This window comes from Lampetra planeri, chromosome 25, assembly GCF_965212315.1.
Source record: "Lampetra planeri chromosome 25, kcLamPlan1.2.h2, whole genome shotgun sequence".
NCBI classification, from domain to species: Eukaryota; Metazoa; Chordata; class Hyperoartia; order Petromyzontiformes; family Petromyzontidae; genus Lampetra; species Lampetra planeri.
In genome coordinates this window covers 10191615-10213465 of record NC_136131.1, presented here as the reverse complement: position 1 = coordinate 10213465, position 21851 = coordinate 10191615, and the positions used below count along the sequence as shown (strand labels likewise).

General features: G+C 42.2%; 1 protein-coding gene across 4 annotated transcripts in view; it reads right to left on the bottom strand.

Annotated features, from left to right (window-relative positions):
- The window catches only part of SPRED2 (sprouty related EVH1 domain containing 2), a 33597-nt gene extending 14866 nt beyond the window's left edge, over nt 1-18731 (bottom strand). The window contains exons 1-6 of one of the 4 annotated variants that reach the window (XM_078606278.1): nt 18239-18731; nt 7433-7525; nt 5487-6514; nt 3540-3717; nt 1166-1334; nt 380-447 (exon numbers count right to left, since the gene is read on the bottom strand). In XM_078606278.1, coding sequence (XP_078462404.1) covers nt 380-447; nt 1166-1334; nt 3540-3717; nt 5487-5494 — 423 coding nt within the window. In that variant the 5' untranslated portion in view covers nt 5495-6514; nt 7433-7525; nt 18239-18731. The remainder of the gene's footprint in view (nt 1-379; nt 448-1165; nt 1335-3539; nt 3718-5486; nt 6515-7432; nt 7526-18238) is intronic. The other 3 variants (XM_078606279.1, XM_078606275.1, XM_078606277.1) reach the window with 3 other exon arrangements.
- Between the last annotated feature and the right edge of the window lie 3120 nt (nt 18732-21851).

Here is a 21851-nt window from a genome sequence, read left to right as displayed (position 1 = left end):
TGTACACGTTGCCATTTCATTTCAGTTACTGGAAAAATTTGGTCGCAAAAGCAGAGATGTTTTGTACATCTGTGCGAAAGAGAAAGAATTTGAAAGCAGGATGTGATTTTTAAATGTGATGGGAATGAGGCCAAGTGGAAAAGCATGGAAAAGATAGAAATATACTTCATGCCCCAAGTCAGTGGAGGGCTGTTGCAAGCAGAAAGGTTAACATTTAACAAGCAATGCAATTAGCTTAGGAGCAAGCTGACCTAACGGGGAAAACACAAGTTAGACATTCTAATGCAATTATTTGATTTGTTTTCAATGTATTTACTCTATCATCGGTGCAAATGAAAAGCACAGTACACCGGGACGAAATAACGAGACAAGCACTCACGGTGAAGACATCGTCATCCCCAACTTCAGATTCATTTTGCAACGTGGAAGATGACGTTGTGGACCCTGCTGGAAGACGAAGAGCGAATTACGTGCGGCAACAAAATGCGTGCCATTACAGAAAAATTTCAAAGAGTAAAAGGTACACCACACACATCACTAAAGCCCATTACAAGCAAGGGAACTCCTTTTGTCAAGTGGCATTTGGCCCGCAGTTCTTACACGAATGTATGATATGACAAGACCTCAGCCTATTACAGGTCACATGTGAAGTTACTTATTGCAGTACACCAATTTGTTCCTATAAAGCGCACTTATCATCCAACTTTCCAAGCATATCGTCGACCAAGTAAAAACGTTATTCTTCGAATAGCTTAGAAAGATAAATAAAAACACACGTGTGGAACCAAAAAAATCTATGCCATGACACTTCACTATAAAAGATGAAATTGGTCAGGATACATTTGCAGAAAGGATGAAAACCAATGGACACAACCAGTGGCAGAATGGCAGGAAAACACATGAGCGAACGACCACAGGGGAGAAGGAGAATGACATCAAGGCACATGTGCGAGTTAAGATGGATTGCAGCTGCGCAGCGCGGAGGCAGCGGTATATGCAAGTGCACTTTTTTATGCAAGTGCACAAAAATAAATTGTCAAAACAAGCACGGAAAGGCATGACAATGCGTTTACAAATCGAATCTCACAGTGAAGGTCAAATAAAGAGGGGAAGCGCAAAGCAGAAAAAAAAAATGAAAAACCGAATGTCCCGTGACTTCCTCTACCTTCGCTGAGGTCCTCAATGGCCTTGCGCACTCCGCGGTCAAAAGCGCGAGCATCCGCCGGGCTCTGGAAGGTCAGGCCAAACTTCTGCTCGTCAATCTTCCAGTGGTGGAAGATTGGCGTTACCTTGTTGTACACCACATCCTTCTTCAGGACACATTCCAGTACGACCTGTCAACGAGGCGAGTGGTCAGCGGTTAGCGGTCCAGGCGAGGGAGTCGGAGCGATGAGCAAGGTGGCGAGGCGAGACACGCTCACTGCGGAGATTTAGAGAAGTCGTCTTTAAAGACGATGGAGACAAAGACAGTGGCTTTTGGATGACCCTGTTCAATTTAATCTGACAAGAGGCCCCCTTCAATCATTCTTAAGTAAAATACGTTGTACACATAGGAAGTCTGTTTGAACAGCAATTGATGGATCATATGACAAAGTAGTATTTATAGATACACAATATAGTTTTAATATATGTATGCGTAGCACGAACATGGCTCACCGTGAGGTTTTACGTCACGACACTAATGTGTGTAAGCGCCCTAACCTTTGAAGAATTTCCATGGATGAATGTAGTTGTGGCATGGCATGTGAAGGCCAACGTTTGCTCAGCAAGTCACAGAATGCTCCCAAATTGACAAGAGCCTAAAAATCAACATTCCGTCCTAATTTTATACTGATTGTGCTATCATTGTCGTGTCATACGAAATGAAAAATGCAAGGTTGGAAAAGAGTCCATGGATAGAGAGAGTACATCACTAATACTGAAACATCTTCAAATGACCTCTTACACTAGTGTTTGCACATTTCCACCCACTCTGCTGAAGGAAGATAAGTTAATTTTTAGGCAGTCAAACCAATAATTTTATTTATCAGAGATTGAAAATTGGCGAAACTAAGTAAATAAACATAATGTGATTTTTGGTTGTTATTTAAGTCACTTGTGATCGGGCGGAGACCATCAACTCGGTAAGACTTGAGAATCCAGTTTTGATCGCAGACTCCTGCCACGGAACGTAACGGTACCAGCTCAGTGCTCTAAGACCTCTGAGTTTGCAGGCCACCTCCAATAAACTGCATCTTTTAATGCTATGGCTGCAACACATGCTGTAGATAAGATTACCAATCGGCTCAATAAAAAAACCCTTAGGGCCAAGAATAAAACCAAGTCATGCCTGATTATTCTGTATATTCACAGTTACCATAATAATAATCTGAATACATTTAAACAACCAAGTGTTACAGCTCTGGACTGATGAGCAGTTTTCAACTAAATAAAGGTTCAATTTAAAATTTGATGCAGTAAACGTCTGGCAGACCGTTAAAAGATCCAATGCAAATTCAGCTTGAGGAAGTAATTTTTTAATATATATAAATTTTAATCTGGATAGCCTTTCAACGGTTTCTGTAACTAATTTATTTTGTATTCACTAATGTCAGGAATACGTTCAAGATTTTCCAACTGTATACATTACTACGTTGTTGCCAATTTAGTTGGCAGCAGAGGGCAGTGTAGCAAACTTCATTGTTGTAGTGTACGATGCCGCGTCTATGGTGCACGCCTTCACCAACACGCACTACTACGATAATGAGCCAAGAATGTCTGTTTGTGTGTAACACGCGTGACGTCACTCCACATGCCGCACCCCCCCATCATTAATATTCATGAGTGGGTGGATTTTTACACTCGCGCAGAAGGTCGAGCGGAAATAACTTTGTTCGAAAATTCGCTTTAAGTTTGACGTTTCTTAATTGAAAGTGAATCTAATAAATAATTCTATGAATCTAATCAATAATTCTACGCGGCAACAAAGTGGATTTGGTGTCTTTATTTCTTCAGCACTTGGGACAAAAGGTAAGTCTAATTTATGCTTCTGCATTATGGTATAATAGACATTTCTCTGTGATTTTCCAGATATTGTATCGAATTCCCATTTATTTCAACCCCAGCGACCGGAAGCAGAAGAGAATAAAGTATCAGAGCAGTGAATTTGAACAAATTGAAGGTCAGTTATATACAGTGCTACAGTGACATGAAGTGAGGTGTTTTATGGCATACTTTTGTGCAAGATTCACTGCCATTAAGATACTCTGCTCAATTTTTTTGTAAATATTACAGATTCTGTCCTAGGATGGGCAAACAAGCTCGTGGTCAAATAATGACACAGTGTGTGGGGAGGCCCTCATCCATAAGTGGTTTTCAAAAATTGCCACATATGTACATATGCTACCAGCTTGTGAACTTCTAAATTGTTGTCCTTTCGCAAGTGTGTTCGAGCACTGGGCACAAGCGTGCCACCCCCCCACGATTCTCCGCGGTTTAACTGCACACGCGTGGAAATAACTTTGTACACACTCTTGAACGGCAATGCGGATATTATTCACCAGCTTATCCTTGAGACGTTCTCCCAGGATGAGGAACTCATTGCGCCCGGTCTCTTCATGGTGAAGCACTTTGTAGATGCCCACTCGGCTGATGCCTCCGCCAGCCAGGGGCACCCAGCCGCCCGTCGAGTCGTCCCTCGTCATCACGACAGCGCGCACGCGAACGATGTAGTTTTCACTGTCGCGCACAGGCACGCGTGGCAACACAGGGCCACAGTTAGGGAAAGCCACGAAACTTTGCGGCCACAAAAAAACACACTGCCTATATGTGTGTGTTTGTGCGCACTGGCAACTCGCTTGCAAGGAGGAATGAGTTGCGTGGTGTTGCACGTGCGAACATAAGAGGATTGAAAGACGTGCGCAGGTGCGTCATTTTGTACATCTCAACATTTACTCGTAATATTACGAAATCGTGTTTTACATTTGAGAGACAAAAAAATAAACACGTGCATTCTCTTTGAGTGTTTGCAAAAATAATATTCCGCCTTTTATTGTTGTATCAGTCGCGGCCATAAACAGCCATGATTTATCCACGGCTGTATGAAGGTTTCCCTCAAGCAGTCAAAAATCTGAGCCCACTGCACCATCCCCACTGGCAAATCCTCTCTGGCACATGCCCTCCTTCGGTTGTAACTCCATTGTTAGTTCCAACCGCTGGCAATCATGCCTTCTCGTGACATGTTCTGCCCAGCCCAATATTCTTGACAGAAAATGTCATGTCTCTAATATAATGTCTCTAACATGCCATCAAATCCTTCCCCTTTCCTTCTCTCCACGCTTATCTGTACACCACTCTATGCTTCATATGCACGCTTTGCAGAATTTGCTCAATTAACTTAATCAATAACCCACGTTGGTTAATGCTGCCACCATTTATGCATATGCCTCTTTCTGCAATCCAATTTTCACAAAACACCTTCGAACATCATTACAAATAAGCCAAGGTGAAAGTGTGTCTCCGTGCCGAACTCACCATCTAATATGTATTTTGTTAATTCCTTCAACATGTGTTATATACGTTCAATACAATCATGAAATCAAAACCATGAGCCTCTGATCACATGGATATAAATTGTTTGTGCAGATCATTGGGAAAAGAATAATGGAAAATGTAGAGGTCAACCAACCACAGCAGTAAGCTGGGTTCAGGATTTACGGTTTTTCTCCCATTTACTCTACCACAAGCAAACCAAAAATTGGTTTCTGAAATTTTTTAATGAATATCAAATACCATTATGCTTGGCCTTTGTAGACTACGAAAAGGTATTCGACCCAGTGGAAACTGATGCGGTCATCCAAGTTCCCATAAACTAAGCACGCGCTAAGGCCTAAATAACAACTATTTTGAAATAATCAGTCATTGTTGAAGAATATTCCAAAGCAGATTGAAGGGAACATGAATGAAGACAACTCAAAAACACCACTCATCTCATTGTTGTTGCTAAAGCCTAAACTTGTAAACTATCCTTTAAAAAATATCCAGTAAGTATAAATTGATCACTTCCAAATGTACAAGGTTCGCAAAGTCCTGCCAAGATTTGTTGTACGTGCAGAACTTCAGTGCTTCATATAGTTTATTACTTCCAGGTTTATAAAAAAATAAACAGAATCAGCCTTTTTTCTATATAAAAAAAATCCAAATGTGTTTTGCATGTAGACTTTAACGGATGCAAGACAAAAACATTACACGCACAAAAACAACTGCTTTATTTCAAAAAAAAAATGTACTTACGAAGACATACTGCACCATTCATTTACTAACGTGCCACAATGCAATGGCACAGAGCGAGAGAGAGAAAGCCGCTGGGCCGGGCCAGAGTAAAAAATGGCATGCACCCAGTTTTGACTGCAGGGTGTGGGTGTATGGGTGGAGTGTTGCCTTGCCGAACTATAGACTTGGGCCTTAGCACTGGCTCGAGCGCAATCCAGATTGTGTGCGACACGCACCGTGTCATGCGGCTGTTGTTCTTAAGGGTCACGCAAGTCGCAGAGAAAGCACTGCTTTAGAGTTAGAGTGAGCCGAAATGTATCTGAAGAAAACAATAATCATGAAGGCGTTATACAAAGTTGTGAAGCCAGGAATTCCAGCGTGATAATGCCAAACAATGAAGTGACACGTGGTACGCTTGGCATCTGTCCACCGCAATCTAGATCCAATGCATGAATACGCATGGATCAAAATTTAACCGAGTCACAATTGGGTGTACGGTATATAAAAAGACATCCTAATATGGACATTATAAATCCTAATTTCTAATTATGAGCTTTACATACATCTTACTGCTAGAGTACATCGTTATCCCAGGGATACCATCATGGACCCTCCGGGCTATATGTTCCAGGCACATTATTCTCAGTGGTATATTAATTACAAGTAAATCCCTTGCCATGTGGTTCTTAAAAGACCTAACTAACCATAATGCCATCATGTGGCATTCTGTTCTCCGGATATGCCACATTTTCAGTCGTAAAATGTTTCACCAGGAAGTGAGATGGTCGAGTTAATGCTCTCTTTATAGAAAAGATGTTCTATGCAGCTTAATAGCGTTATCCTGTCATGAAAAATGCCATTGCAGGATGAATAATAATTTAACAAACGCCAACCAGTTCTAGAAAGTTGATATCACAAATCATCAAAACAGTAATAATAATAAAAAAAACAGCACTGTGATGGTGGTCAATGTAATTGGAAGAATGATGGATGCATGCATTGGCGAAACGCATGTTGATGGAAATTTGTGGTAACTACATGAGGCACACGCTGTTAAGATATAAATTGGCGCTGCTGTACATTAGGTGGAAATTTAAGAGATTTGCATGCAACATGAATGAGCAGTTAAACCGCAGAGATATACATTTTTGCAAAACAAGGAAGTAAACCAAATCCCTCAAAACCAGAAGCTTATCTCAGTGGCTTCGCTTGCATCACTTCCATCCGCTTTGTGGCATTTATGTTAATGGTGCAGTGCCCTACGCTGTGAACGAAAAAAGTATCAACACCCAGAATGCCACTCACAAAAATTCCAATGAATAAAATACTTTAACTGGTGGAGTAAACATAGATTGTTATACATAGACATTGCGCGTGAACAATTTTACATAATACGCCACTTTACATTCTTGTATTCACATGCTGCGAAAATATAAACCTGCAGACACATTTTTTTCTTTAAGAATGCCTGCTTGGCAGGGCGATTGAGTAGTCAAGATAACACCGTTGGCCTCAAAGTCCACATTTTGACAGCCGAAGCATCTATCTCGGCTCCATTAATAACTTGTTATGAGAACATTATCAAACACCTGGCTGTGCCCAAGAGGGCCCCATCCCATCTCCTTGCTTATGAATATAAAATATCCCAAAGCGCGTTATGCAAAGGTATCCCACTGTGTGCCCCGTGTAATGGTCAACCTTGTGTACGATTAAACACCAACATTCTCCAAATTCTGCAACCGAGGCAACAGGGCCTCTCCTTGTATTTAACTAGCTCTGTGCAGACTTAAGTAACTATGCTGTAGTGAGAGTAAAACAATCCTGTACATTTGTGTTTAGTCTTAAAGAGTAACTGCTGGAATCAAACAATGAAGGCTATGTGTTATACCTAAATAATGTAATATTATGGGGGGGGAATGTATAAAAAGCAGAATGATGTGAATGAGAAAGTTACTGGATCTAGGTGCTGAGCATGCTCATTAATAATGGAGACTAAATTTAAAATGGCTGCTGTGATTCTAGAAATGCATACGTGATATTGTGCAATGCCATTGTGCCAATTTCGATACAATTTTTTTTCTTTTCCAAAATATGTATGACGAACGCACATGCATTTTTCCACCATTAAAAATACAAATGTGCTTTGTAACTTCCCAGAAAATGTGTATGCGCCACGACATACCATCCCCGCCAAAATTTAGCCTCTAGTTCATGAAGTTTCCAAGACAAACAAAGCAACTTAGAGGATGTACTGCAGGCAACCCAGCGAAGGCCACTGTCAAAAACAAGGGGGGGAAAAACAAAGAGAAAATAAAAATAATACCACAATCAACCATGGTTCAAGCATTAATTTGGGTGCTCCACTTTTAGCCACAAAGAAAGAGGAGGAGGAGGAAGCAGCAAGGGAGGAAGGAAGGAAATGCGGTTTATCCTAATAGCTGGCCTCCTGTGCAGAGATCGCTTCCAGACATGCCAAGCTTTTCAGACAATCCTCCAGGACATATCTGGGACCCATTAGAGCCAGCACCGTTACATTGCAGCATTTGGAAAAATCAAGTGCTTGGCCTCATTTACCGAGAGATTACAAAAAGCTGAATATTTTAATAACTAGCAGGCTTGTAACATGTGTTACCCTTTTTCCACAAGGTAAAAATGAATACATACCTTATGCCATGTTGCAAGTGAAAAAAATGCAATATTATTAAAACAATAAATTTGGACCATGACTATCCATTCATAATACAATGCATATTTCTTCAAAGATAGGCCAAATACATGTTCAATTCCTTAGCCGAGGAATGGACTCGTACCACACAACATCTGAAGTCACTTTTCAGGTAAGGTGGAAAGGTGAATGATTGGCAAACCAATCATGCCAATAATTGGTAGAGACAAGAGTTAACTAGCACATATGCAGAATTCCAATGCATATCACACTGTATAGCCACTTAAATGTAAAGTCTAAAATGCTACATAGTTTTAATTATGAGTTGAAGGGGTCAGCATATCATCAACCACATATCTAAGGACACATCTCTCTCCGTCTCAACATGTGATTGTGATGTGCATGTATCATGCTTCCAAGGACATCTTCTTAACCACTTGACCAATTCGAACAGCATTTTTAGGGCTAGTCTGGGCCCACCACATCCCAGCAGAGATTACTTTTCAGAACAAAAGTCGATGCTTAGCTTTTCCCAAAACGTGTAATTCTGGTATGCTTTTTGCATACTCATGATATCAGGTAGCCAGATGGTCTTCAAGCCCAACATACACAATGCCACTTGGTTTGAGATCTAAACCCATTTCCAAATGGTAAATGTTTTATAAGGGCATTATTTAATAAGTGTTGTCCTTACGAGCGGGTGACCTCTGCCATCCAATGTACGCATGTTTTGACTTAAAGTTACTCAGTGTCTGAACCTCACTGCCATTTCAAACGTTATTTCCTCAACTGTTAATATTGATGTGCTAAATAGTACTGCTTAAAACGCTTTATTGGTGCATGTACATCCCTCATTCTTAATGGTTTAATAGTATAGACATGGTATTTTTACCTTTAGCGAGAATTTTAAATGCTGTATACACTATGTTGTCTGGGGAAAAAAAAACTTGCTATATTAACATGGAAATTTGAGGCAGATTCATATCGTATATGGTTACAGTACAGTAAAATCCGCGGTAGGAAAATTTTAACGTACTTTAGCTGACCATACAATTTCTCACATGTACACACGGTCCATGACATTGCACGCTTTCTGCAAGCCATTGCTTTTGTTCGTCATAAATTGGATATTTAAAATACATTAAAAATCTAAATACAACGTATACAAACTTGTATTGATATTTTCAATGCCAACTTATGTTTTCCAGAATTTGAAATTTGGGCACATTTTTTTTCTCAGCTGACACCCCCACTCCATGTTTGCGTCGATTACATTTTGCCGGACTGTCACAAATATTACTCAAACAACATGTTTGCAATGAACGGCTATTCATTTTCACCAAAAAACTACCACATGAACCAGTTGGTAAGTTTTTTTTTCTCTCATGGCGTTCTGAATGGGGCCATTTTCCCAAGTAATTTATATAATTAACAGTATTTCTACTGGGAGCACCCATGGAAGCCACAGTGGAAACCTAAGCATTATTGTAAGTACAGCACAATTTTACCTGCGTTTTTTAAAATTAAATTAATCCCCACAATTTATATTCCCAATTGACCACTCTAACTTTGTAATGGGCAAGTAATCCGAATCACACACAGACTTTAAATACTACTAAATAACGGACTGGACAAATGAGTGTCCCTGAAATATTAACGATGACAAATCAATATTTTTTTGTAAAGATTTTCCCAATATAAGTTTGTTTCAAAAATACAAGAAAACCAGGTCTACGTGACTTTACCGAAAGAACCAAGAATACAGGTCAGTACCGTTAAGACATCCCTGTGTGTTGTTTTAAAACTTTAAAACGGAGAACCCATAAAGGAGTGCCTGTCTGACTTGCAAAAGCCTTCGTATTAATTGCTGCAATTTGCCTTTCCGTACCGCACACTAATTTCGCATTCTTGAGCGCATGTGCACGCCCTTTTCCTTAATTAAAGTGACCAACTTCTGTTGCGCTCATCTGGCGAACGGAAAATAGCATTTGTGCCCCGAACAATGTACCGTTTTTGAGAGCCTCTAAATACTAAAGTATATGCTTGCGAGAATGTTATGGTCATTTTCTTTCCCCGAAGCGTAGCATTGTTGAAGTACACTCCAAACCTCACTTTGAGCAGACCTGAGGCCATCTCTACCACAACAAACCTGTACAGTACATACACGGCCAAACTAACGAAGAAGAAAAATACACAAGTAATTACGAATGTACAAAACACCTAAAGTAATAAATACAATTCAGATATCACAATAAACCTATTTTCCAAAGAGATTTTTTTTACCGTTCTTTCTTACACGATTACAGTTAATGCAAGATAAAAAAAACTGCCCCAACAATGAAAGATAACTATTACTCTTTGTGAAACAAACATCAGCCGGTTCCTCAATTCTTCATTGTATTTTTTTACTTTCTTAATTTAATTAATGCACACGGCTCCACTTGTTAACCTTTTTTCCACAAATGTCTCGTATCAGTTTTTTTTGTGGGGGGGGGGGGTAATCCACTCCTTCCTCAAACCAAACGAGACGGGGAGATTTCCCGCCCCACACACAAAAAAAAGTGGCATGCGTGACAAGGTAGGTGCTTTTTTTTTCTATCTCCTCCCGAGGTTCTCTTTCCCACCCGCCACCCCACCCCACCAACAAAAGGGTCAGAGCTGTAGACCTCGGCCCCCTGTGGATGTCTTTCCTTCCATGCTGATCCCCTTGACCTGCAACTTGCGTAGCACCGACAGTGTTTTTTTTTGGTATTTCTGTATACAAGCAGATACCATTGCCATGGCCCAGTGCATACGTTTGACAAGTACACCGCTTTCCCTTTCACCGTGCCAACGTTTACTTCAAGGATAATTCATCAACTAACGCACGTCCGTACATGTGCGCGTCCACGGTTAAATTTGGAACGTGCCATTCGGTTGCGCGGGAAGAGAAGGAGCGAGGCGGGATGCATAAAAAGGGCCACTTGTGGTCCCAAACACACCAAAAACCAGGAGAGCTTAGTGGAAGAACTGGGGGGGCGCGGTGAGGGGGCGCGCTTCTTTCACGGTTCATGTCCAGCGTTACAAACAACTTTATAGAAAGAAAAGCACACGTGGGCAATAAAGGGTGGAACAGTCAAGCAAAGTGCAGAACACTACGCTCCTCTACTTTACATCCGGAAAAATGGTTAAATGTGTTCCATCACCGCTTGTTAAATTTGGATCCAATGGCTTTAACAAAAATCGCTGTTCTGCCTGTGGGATGCCCGAAGGCCAAAAAAGTGGCGGCGTCAAAGCGTATAAGCGGTGAGCGTATTTGCAATCAACACGTTCGCAATACCTGACGCGGGAAGGGGGGGGTTCGAAGTGTTATTTCATTGGCTTCGCAGATTGCCTTGTCAGCATATTTGTGTTCATACCGGAATAACCATGCACAAAAACACAACACGCTGCTGGCGCATTTGCACAATGCTCGCATTGTATCGCGCCGTGTTTTTGCATGCATGTGATAGCGTCGCTACCAATCGAAGAGAGAGAGAGGGGGGGGGAGAATGACCGCTGTTTTAATCGACTTCCCCACCCCGACCGGTTGTGATGCAGACAGCCTCTAAGTAACCTGCATCACCTCTGTGCAAGGAAAACACACAATTTCAACCACAGCACAAACACACACTTCAAAATACAAACTATGCTGCTGCTGCTGCTTTGAAAACATTAACTTTTTTACACTTTAACCAAAAACAACCCACTTTCTATCCACGGCTGATGCATACAAATCAAACCGGAGCATACAACTTTTTTTTTACACGGCAAAAATCATAACATCACGGTGGTGTGTATTTCCCAAATGAAGCAGTCTGGCTAACTCGCGATGGAAGATGGCTTTGGAGCTCGAACGCTGTAGTGTTACAAAGAACAACAAGTTGTTGCGTGCATTTGCAGACCGCGCCGCATGAACAACAGCTGGGAATGCTCCGTTTGCTTAAATGAGCTTGGCAGGTATTCAGACGGCCAAGCACTCCCCGGAACGACCATCACCACCCGCGTTTCGGCGACTTACTGGCCATGCACCCCTCTCGTTAACCTGCCTCTTGAACAACTTGCGCACGTTCGACGCCTTCAACAAAGGCAGGTCACGTTTGGCACAACGTGCGCAACAAGAGTGCGCTACGGCGAGTCGTAAAATTCCAGGGATTAAGCCAGAGGTCCACTCCGAATAAGACAAATATGCCAGCCCCGGGTTTCCCACCCCCCACCCCGTGCAGTGCCTGTGGTCAGGTGTTGCCAGTTGATTTAAAGTGAGTGCATGGAGAGCGGTGTGACATTTGTGGCCACGGCTTTGACGAGTTAGTGTTCGCTAGAAAAACAGCTTTGGCACATTTGTGGCACGCAGAGTCGAGTTAATCCATTTGATTGATGCGCATACGTTGATTTTACATGCAGATGGTGGTCTGTCCCGTGCACACGATGAAAAGACCATGATGTAAACATATAAGGATGGTGTTCAGAAGCAAAGTTTGTTAAACTGCTTTGAAATTAAGACCTTAAAATTACACATGTACGAACACCAGAGAACTGGGAAAAAAAGTTACCCGGTAAAAAAATTCAAATAAATGTAGTGCATTCCATGTAATTTGGAGCATTGCATCATTACATTATTGCCCTTTTTCTATTCAGGTGAACGATGCTCATACTCACACGGAACATCCTGTAGGTTTATATTACAGCACTGTACATTATTTGAAAAAGGCCCACATAAATAATACAGCACACATGACAAGCTGCATGAGTGATGAGCACCCACACTGTTAGGGGCACAGCAAAGTTACACTTGCAAGCTACCCTTGCGGTGCCCCAGCAATCAATTTGATATTTTACTCCACACCGATTCTACCCCGCTCCCCGCCAACCCACCACCCCCAACTATACCCTGGCTCAAAACTATCCAATGATATCCATATCAGCTCCAATAGACAACCAACACTTAACAGAATCAACCCCTTGTTTCAATACAGGTCAGGCTCCCAAGTTAAACTGCTATGCCAAAGCATTTTAATAGCCTCCCGAAGTTAAATTCTTATTTATCGAAAGACGCGACGCGAACGCACCACAAAAGCAATTTGTGGAGTTTGTGCGCGTGCATTTTCGTATACAAGTCGCCAGGAGCTTCTGGTGTCGTTGGGAGCCGTGCGGCCCGTAGGAAAGTCGGTAATAGTTCATGCAGCTGCTTAACACTACTGCAGGGATATGAACGAGTTGTGTGTGTGTGAGCGCAGTGCAAGAAGGGCAGCTTCTAAAATGGCCCATATGGCAAAGAGGTTGGAAATCTGGTTCAGGGCTGTGTCCTGGAGAAAGAGCGGATGCAGTTGAAACTGCATCAAGGACAGTGTTGCGTTAGAAAAGTAGAATTTGGCAATTTAAAGGGAGGAATATCTGGCCATCTTTCCCTGCGTAACACACATCTGACCATTTATTTCTCCCTCAACTGGAAAACGGTAACATTAATAAAACGTGACGCATATGACATACTGAATGTAATTGTGTTGGTTAAATCACTCGCGCAATTGTTAAATGTTAACTATTGGTACGCTCTTTGTAAAGACATGTATGGCTTGTGTTTTGTACGATCTTGGAAATGAGACTTCATTTTCATATATTTGTCGTTTTCTTGCAAAATAGAGAAATAACCTTAAAACAATAAAGCCAGCATTGGCCACTGTTATGTCAAAGGTTCCGATGCAATTTAAACACAAAACTTAAGATATCTAAATTCTACAGTAATATAAATATGGGGGTGTCTGCATTCAAATTATGACAAAGTATGTGTCCTTGAAATGTACGTTTTAATAAAAGAGCTGTAGTTTCATGCTAAATATTTTAATGCACTGTATTTTCACAAACTGCGTAGTTACGGAGTTTACGGGCGGGTTTGCAGGTGTTCAAAAGAATTCAGAAAACGGCACTCTAACACGATACGCTACAGCTATGGAAAATGTAAATATTCTAATCTTTCGCTTCACTAATCTACCGACACTTAATACACTGTGACAATAGACCCGTAAAGGAAATCTACACCAGACACAAAATAGCTCTAGGGGATGATGCAATTGTCAAGCTTTGCATTCATTGGGCAACATTTCAGGCAATAGACCCTTCTTCAGAGCACTATGTCGATAATTATAAAAAAAAAATTTTAAGCCAGTTTTGTTGCAGAGTGTGTCGATTATTTTTCATTGTGCTTGGGGCACCACCGCCAAAACAGAAATCCCAAATAATTTGAATTAATTAGGATACCGTTTCGCTCAAAGCACTGTGATTGTCTAGACAGGAAAGATGCACTTGCATGTGCACGCGATCTGTGCAAAGCCTGGGGGCTTATTGTTGACACAATCATTTCCACTGTGCAGTATAAATGAATGGTGTTAATTACTGATATGGGTGGCGCAGGCAGATTTAACACACATGCAACAACACAACATGCAATGATGCACTTCTAACATCCCAAACGATGGAATTACTGGGGATAACACTGAAAATATTTTTTTTTACGATTAGTTCTACACTCAACATGTGAAAAACATCGCATGACATTGTATTCCGGTGGTACATCCTTAAGTGTGTATAATCGGTTTTATTTGAAAAACAGACATTCCCAATTACAGACTGCTTCAATACAGCTCCCAAAATACCCCGCTTGAAATAAAAGCTTTTGAATAATCGTTTGTAGCACGATGGCCATTCTACAGTAAAAGCCTCAATTACCATCCAAGCTGGTGCTTTTAAAGTGCTTCTTTAGCAACGTTCAGACCATTATGTATATTGTTTCAAAGAAGTGTAACCCCTCTCAATGCCCAAGCATTGCACTTTATACTAAAAATAAAACCGTTGTTCAAATTTAAACACCCAGCGGCCTTGGTAGCGTGATGAGCAGAACGCAGCACATTACTCTCTGCGATGCTAATTGATGATTGTCAAAGATAATCTACCGTAAATGCTGTAACAAAAATATATATTGTTTTCCCTTTATGCAAGAACTTACATTTAATTAATCCGCACGCAACTTTGTCACACAATTGTGGCTATTCATGAACGTGGTGCTGCTGCTCTTGTGCTGAAAAATATGGTAAAGCATCATTTGTACGAGATAAAAAAAAAACTGACTCCAATGACCTAGGTGCAAGCGACAGCTCTCATACATATGCAAGCAGGTGACTAAGTGTTAAGTTGGTCTCTGAAACACTGCCATGTAATGCGAATTGCATTTAATAGGCTTGCCAGTATGGGCAGGTCCCAATAATACCCAACGCCACAGTTAAAGCACTCAACTACTTCAATTATTCGAGATACCGAGGCTCAAAGTACTGTACAGTTCCAAATCGTCTTTGCCTAACATTCATCACGTTCAATGTATTAAAAGCAACTTCCTGTATGGAATACTTTCGTAGCAGGTAATACGAATACAAACCCCCAATATTATGCTTAACCAGCGTGTAAATATGCACTTCGCTTTCTTGCATTTATAAAGCTAACCGATGGTCAACTAAAATGTCGGAGTCAACGTCCCACTAGGGGTCCATTGCTGGAACTGAAAAGCAATTGGTCTAAGGCTTGAGTGTCTTCCTTGGGTAGAGGATAATGGGGGTTAAAGGCCCTGTCTTCATGGTCACTAAAATAGTCTCCTGAAACAGTTGTTCTGTTTGCCTGTCATCACTAATGAGCGAACGTTTTGCCGTCCACCTGCTCAAGAGTTGTATACGTACAACATAAAACAAGTGTCTGTATGCATACAGTTAAAACCATGTGTGACATATCCTAGAGGTTTTTTTGAAGATTGCAATACAGTACTTCCTAAGCCATTAACAACGTTGCTGCTAAAATCAGAACCCCCCCCCCCCCCAAAAAAAAGTGCACGGCACGTCCAAGACAATCCATTCATCTCAGACCGCTGCCGAAATGTCTTGACAGTGGACTAGTAGAGTATCTTTCATTAATAAACATCGTCAATATCACCGGCTACTTTTCTGACAATATTTATTAGAACGGCAACTTTCTTATAAATATTAAATCAGGAGGGGAAGCGGCCAACGGCTCCACATTAATAAATGCATTAACCATCAGATGCATTAACTCCCCTAAGGCACTACAGTAGTGTACACGCAGTGGGTAAGTGGGTCATGCGTCCATGGCAAGTCTCCGCTAAGATCACGGAGACCCACGCAACAATTGACCAAATGACAATAACAAAGGGTGAACATTAGGCCATCATGGGGCAGTGCTGGGCCCGATGCACCACTTTAACTTGGCTACATGGTTTAAACAAGAAAATGTTTTTCGAGTTACGGTTGTTGAGATGGCTATGTTGGCTGTCCATTAGGCCATGAATAAAATGTAAAACTCTAACAAAGGCAAGTAAAATTTAGCACTATTTGTTTGGCGTCATATAGGTCCATTAAGCCGTGCGAGATAAGCTGGTGTGTTGCTTGCAAATGGTTACAAGGTTACATTGTAACGTGGGTAGCAATCCCTCTGTTACGGCTGTCAAGATGTTTCATTTAAAAGTGATGCACAACGCACATTCAGTACTTCTTAAGACTTGGCTTGAAGTATACGTAATGCAGTAGGGGTGGCGAGGCCATGTGTGTACATGAGTGTACATTTCTGGTAGTGGTATTCTCGTGTGTTAAATCGTCCGTGGATTTCACACTTCTCTCACTCCGTCAATCAGTCACCTTTGTCCAGAACGAGGTGAGAGCCCATTGAGACAATTGGGCTCTGCTGTGTAATAAGGAAGGCGTGTATTGCACATGTTTTGTGCATCCTTTGATGGTGCAATAACGTGAATAAGTGCATCCTGTGGGGAACTTGTTTCGTGAGAAGCTCTATACATAAAACGGTGACGACACTGGTGATGATGTTGGGTATCTTGACGATGATGATTACCATTCCCTTCTTGCTGCCCCCGTAGTCTGGAACTGCCTCCCCCCAATCCGTCCGCGCTGTCGAACTCCCTTGCACAATTTTCATCAGCCTATGACAAACACTGCCTATGTCAATACACTGTCACCCCCCCCCCCCACCGTGTCTGTACGTGTTAAATCTTAAATTACATTGATACGCGGCATACATCCTCACTGTATTGCACGATGATGGTGTCGACGACGACGATGATGATAATAATGACGCTACGTTTTTAAAACACCAAGCGAGGAGACCTCAAACAAAATGCCGATGTTGAAGAGAAGTTATTATCCACGTGCTATAATCACCATTCTCTCCCCCTCTCTCTCGCTGTCTACTTGGTATCTTTAATTCGAGTGGGGCGTGTGTGTTGCTTGTTCGTGTGTCTCTTCTCTTTCATACTCAAGCAAGGTCATTCAAAACAAAAGTGTGCGCCGAGAGAGAGAGAGGGAGCCGCTGGGCGCCTTCATGAATTTATGAATGAGAGGCGCCACGTGACCCTAGGCCACTGTAAAAAGCACTCAAAGGCGACCACCGCCTTTTGTGATGGTGGCAGATTAGTGTACACACACACATATCATCATCATCATCACAAGAGCACGTCCGCACCACGTCCGATGGTGTTAATCGGTGCGGGTTTAGGAATTTAACAAATAAAATTAACAAAATGACAACGGAGGAATCTCGCACGCCCGCGCTCGGATAGCACAGGCCCCTCTGCCCCCCCAACTCGACATTCACAATTATAATAAAACAATCCACGCGGCTTGTAACGTCGTGTGCCATTGTTACACCATCCCCTTGCCTCGTCTTATAGTGTGCTTCGGTTATCACCATCGTTATCATCATCGTCGTCATCGTCGTCGTCGTAAAGAGATAACCGGCCACACATTAACGCCCCACTGCCACGGCGCATTGTACGACGGGTTAATTATTAGATTGTTTCACGGGAGTCCTGGTGGGTGGTGATGGTGGTGGCTTTTTTGTGAATGAACGTCCCCGCGTGCGAATGGAGGCGAACCAAAAACGAAACACGCCCCGGTTAAACACACACACACACGCCACACCATGCCGGCACGAACCTCATCATCATCCTCCTCCTCCTCAACACCCACTTGCCACCAACCCCGCTTCACACGACCAACCTTGCTCCAGCAGATCAAACAACAACAACAACAACCCAGACGAGCTGTCACCGACCCCACCGCTCGACATTCAAAGCGGCCGAACACACGAATTGGTTACACCGCGCACTGTACGCGCACTGTACCGTCAATGCAAATCTCCTCACCACCACCGCCGGATAGACTCACAAACAAACCACACAACACCGCGAGAGAAACGCGGTCGATAAAACAGGTACTAAAGAGTGTGGTGTTTACTCACTCGTCTGCGCTGCAATCCTCGCTCATGGTTTACGACTCTCCGCTCTGGGCACCATCTGCTGCTGAGGCTCTCACATGGTCCGTGCATGTGAACGATTACTCCCCTCGGCTCGAGCCTTGCCTTGCCTTGCTTGCTTGCTGCTTGCTTGCTGCTGCTGCTACGAATAATGTATAATACGTGGAAGGCGATTAGTTAATTGGGGCGATGTGTGAAAGCAGTGTTAGAGATGTCCCGAAAGGCGAGCACGCACGCGCACACACGCCACCGACAACCCAACAAAAGTGTGTGTAAAGAAACAACAAAGAAGATGATTTAGGACGGGCACGGGCAAGGACGTCGCCGAGTAAATAAGAATAAGAAGAAGAAGGGATGTTTGATATGAAGAGGGAAAAAAGTTTGTAAACTCGCTTACTAACGACGGGAGTAATAAATATAAAAGAAATAAAAGTGGAGCGGTGCGCAGCGCGGGTTGGGTTTTAGTGAAGCGCGTCGCGGAGCGCTCTCCGGGCGAGAGGAAGTGATGCGGTCGCCCCTGCACCCCCCACCCACCAGCCCCCAGTCAACCCAAGCACTCACCCCTGACGTGCGCCGCGATTGGAAAATAGGTCGTTTCATTAAAAAAAACCCATCCCTTTGTCTATCGAGTAAGGGCTTCCCACCACGCCGTGTCGCTGCGTGGGGATATATGTGGCCATACTTCACCACGTTGGTCAGTGCGGATCGGTACCATCTATACGCGGTGACATAGAAGTACAGCACAACGCGATGTGTTGCAACGCCCTCTGCTGCCCATCACGCAGCCCTGCATCCACTCACATTGTGTGCCGCGTTTAAAACGGAGAACGTGCCTGCGAAATGTCCCGACGGTTCAAGGCTCCCTCCCTTCCTAAGGCTCGAATTTTTCCTTCCCTCCACGTTAACGGGAATTGTTTTCCACTTTGCTCAAAACTGTTTCCAACTCTCAACTCTTGAAAGACTCATGCTGCCACCAGTTTGGACACGTCTTTTTAAAATGATTATTATCATAGACCCCCCACATGATTAGGTCCACAGTCATAAATTGTACATAGGGGCAGTCCATAAATGACGTCACGCAATTTTAGGACGATTTTTGACCCTCCCCCTTCGTCACACGGCGTCACAAAAGTCAGACCCCCCCCTCAAATATGACGTCACAAAGCTCTGCCCCCCCCCCCCATCGTCACACATCGTCACAAATGTCTGACCCCCCCCCTCCCCCCTAGGTGCGTCACGTCATTTATGGACGGCCCCATATGTCATCGTTGATACCATGGGTCCTGTTGCTTTGGTCAGAATGGGCCCCGACTAGACTATGAATAAAACATACTTGTGCCATGACCGACTGAAGTATTCTTATCATGCACGTGTCATGTATATGTAAACAAAAAAAACAACTACATGCATCGTTCCAAGTTTAACACAACTTTTCATCATACTAAATGCAGCATTGCAACATGTACAGCGTACCTTGTACACTGTATGTAAACAGACTGCAAACTACTGCTTAACCATCTTGAAAAGGCGTCAGTGGCCAGTTACATTAAACGCATTAAGATATGTTTTATAATACGGTATTCATTATGGTCTTTTTTTTAAACAATGTATGTTTGATTTTAAATACATCATGTTCCGCTTTATCATGCACAACCACGCTCATATAAGCCCCAAGGTCAGATGGTAAAACCGTGGGTAGCATAAGAGAAGTGAAACCAGTTGCTTGAATACAATTCGTGGACATATTCACTCACATATTTACACAGAACCATGAAATAGACTACGTCAATAATGAAATGATACTCCAATAATTCCTCCTATTAAAATGGGGATAACAATTCAGGTGATTAATTGCAGACCAATTCGACTCAGTGCACATCATATCAATTGCACACGAATAATATTTAGAAGCCGAGAAACCACGTGAGAAAGCCACGTTTAAGAAATAGTTCTCTACCACTAATCACACCATACCACGAATAAGACCGTTAAAATATGGAGTGATTATCTAATGCATCATGCCTATCCTTTTTAGATTATGACAATGCTTGCGACACAATAAATCTAATAACAATACATTTCATGGAATCAAACATGTCGACGGTGCTGAACTGTGTTTAAAAAGTAAAAATAGCAACAAACGTGCCATATCGTTTTCTTTATCAGGATTATAATATGTTTTTATACTGGAGGAATCCGATGAGCTATAAATCATTTTTCCACATATATCCAGTAGGGGCGAGTAAGAACGTTACAACATCAAAACGGTACAAAAACATGATAGTAGTGAAAAGTACAAGAAAGGTAAATAAATCGCCCAAACGCATACAAATACAACTAAACCATCCCCATCCTACTTAGGCAAAGCCCACTCAAGTATCAACTTATCTTTCAAAAGCGACTTGGCCACAAATGATAGCTCAACAAAGTGGCCCATCAATTGGACATTTATAGCACAAAATAATCTCCAAGGCTGCTTGACATGGGCAAAATTGGAAAAGTCCGCTGAAGGTGTGTTAATCAACCAGCCAGTGAAACAATACTGTGCAATTAAATGTCCCCACGATTAAAAAAAAAGTGTTCTCTGTTGGTGGTCCAAGATTGGGTTGGAAATTCCACATTCGTATGGTGGCGAGGTAGGCTATTTAGTAAAACCATCAACTTTTGACAGAAGACGTCAACAGTGGAAATATTAAATATATATATAAACGTATGCATTGTAAAGACAGGTTTAAGTAAACTTCCTGGAGTTATTCATATTTACTATCATACTGTATTATTGTGCATGCAATGAGAACATTGTACATGTAACGTGGTTGTCACATTACATACATGCCAGACATGATGGGATTCGTGCCTTCCAACTGTTTGTGAGCACACCTTTGTTGTTAATACTATCATTCATAACCTACTTGTTGAATGAATGTAACTGAATTTGGTTTTATAACGTACAAGCCAACCATCTACGGTAGACACAAGCAGTATAAACGCTTATAATATACTCCAATGCAACTTTTTTTAAAGTAATTTTTTAAGTGAAATTACAAACTTTAATCATTGTCTCTAGCTTATCAAAATAATAAAGGAGTGAGTGAGGGGGGGAGGGTCCTAATGATGAGTGTTAAGGGTTTATTGTTTATAATGTCTGCAAATTATATGCAAATAGCCTTTGACCAAATCAGAAGCTACGCAGAGTTCAGCTCCCATAGGCGACCAGCATCCACAACAGATGTCCTGGTTACAGGCTGTGGAGTTACGCCGCATATATATATCATTGTTGTACTGAACTTCTATGGTGCCCACTTCTACGTGTTCGCGCCTTCTCCAAAACGCACTGACCAGCAGTGGCATGTCACGCAAAATGACGTGGCGATGTGACATTTGGGCTCACCGAGTGAACGAAGCTGTGCATTAGCGAGGGGACAAATGAGAAGCAACGCAAAGGTCAAATAAAATACCGTGCAGCACTGTCCACGATTGTATGCTAAGTAGGGAGACACCTACCGCAGATGCGAGGGTAGTAGAAAATCTGGCCCCAACTGGTCATGGGTGAGCAGATTTATGGGTAGAAATCATTTGCACCTCATGCTATAGGGGG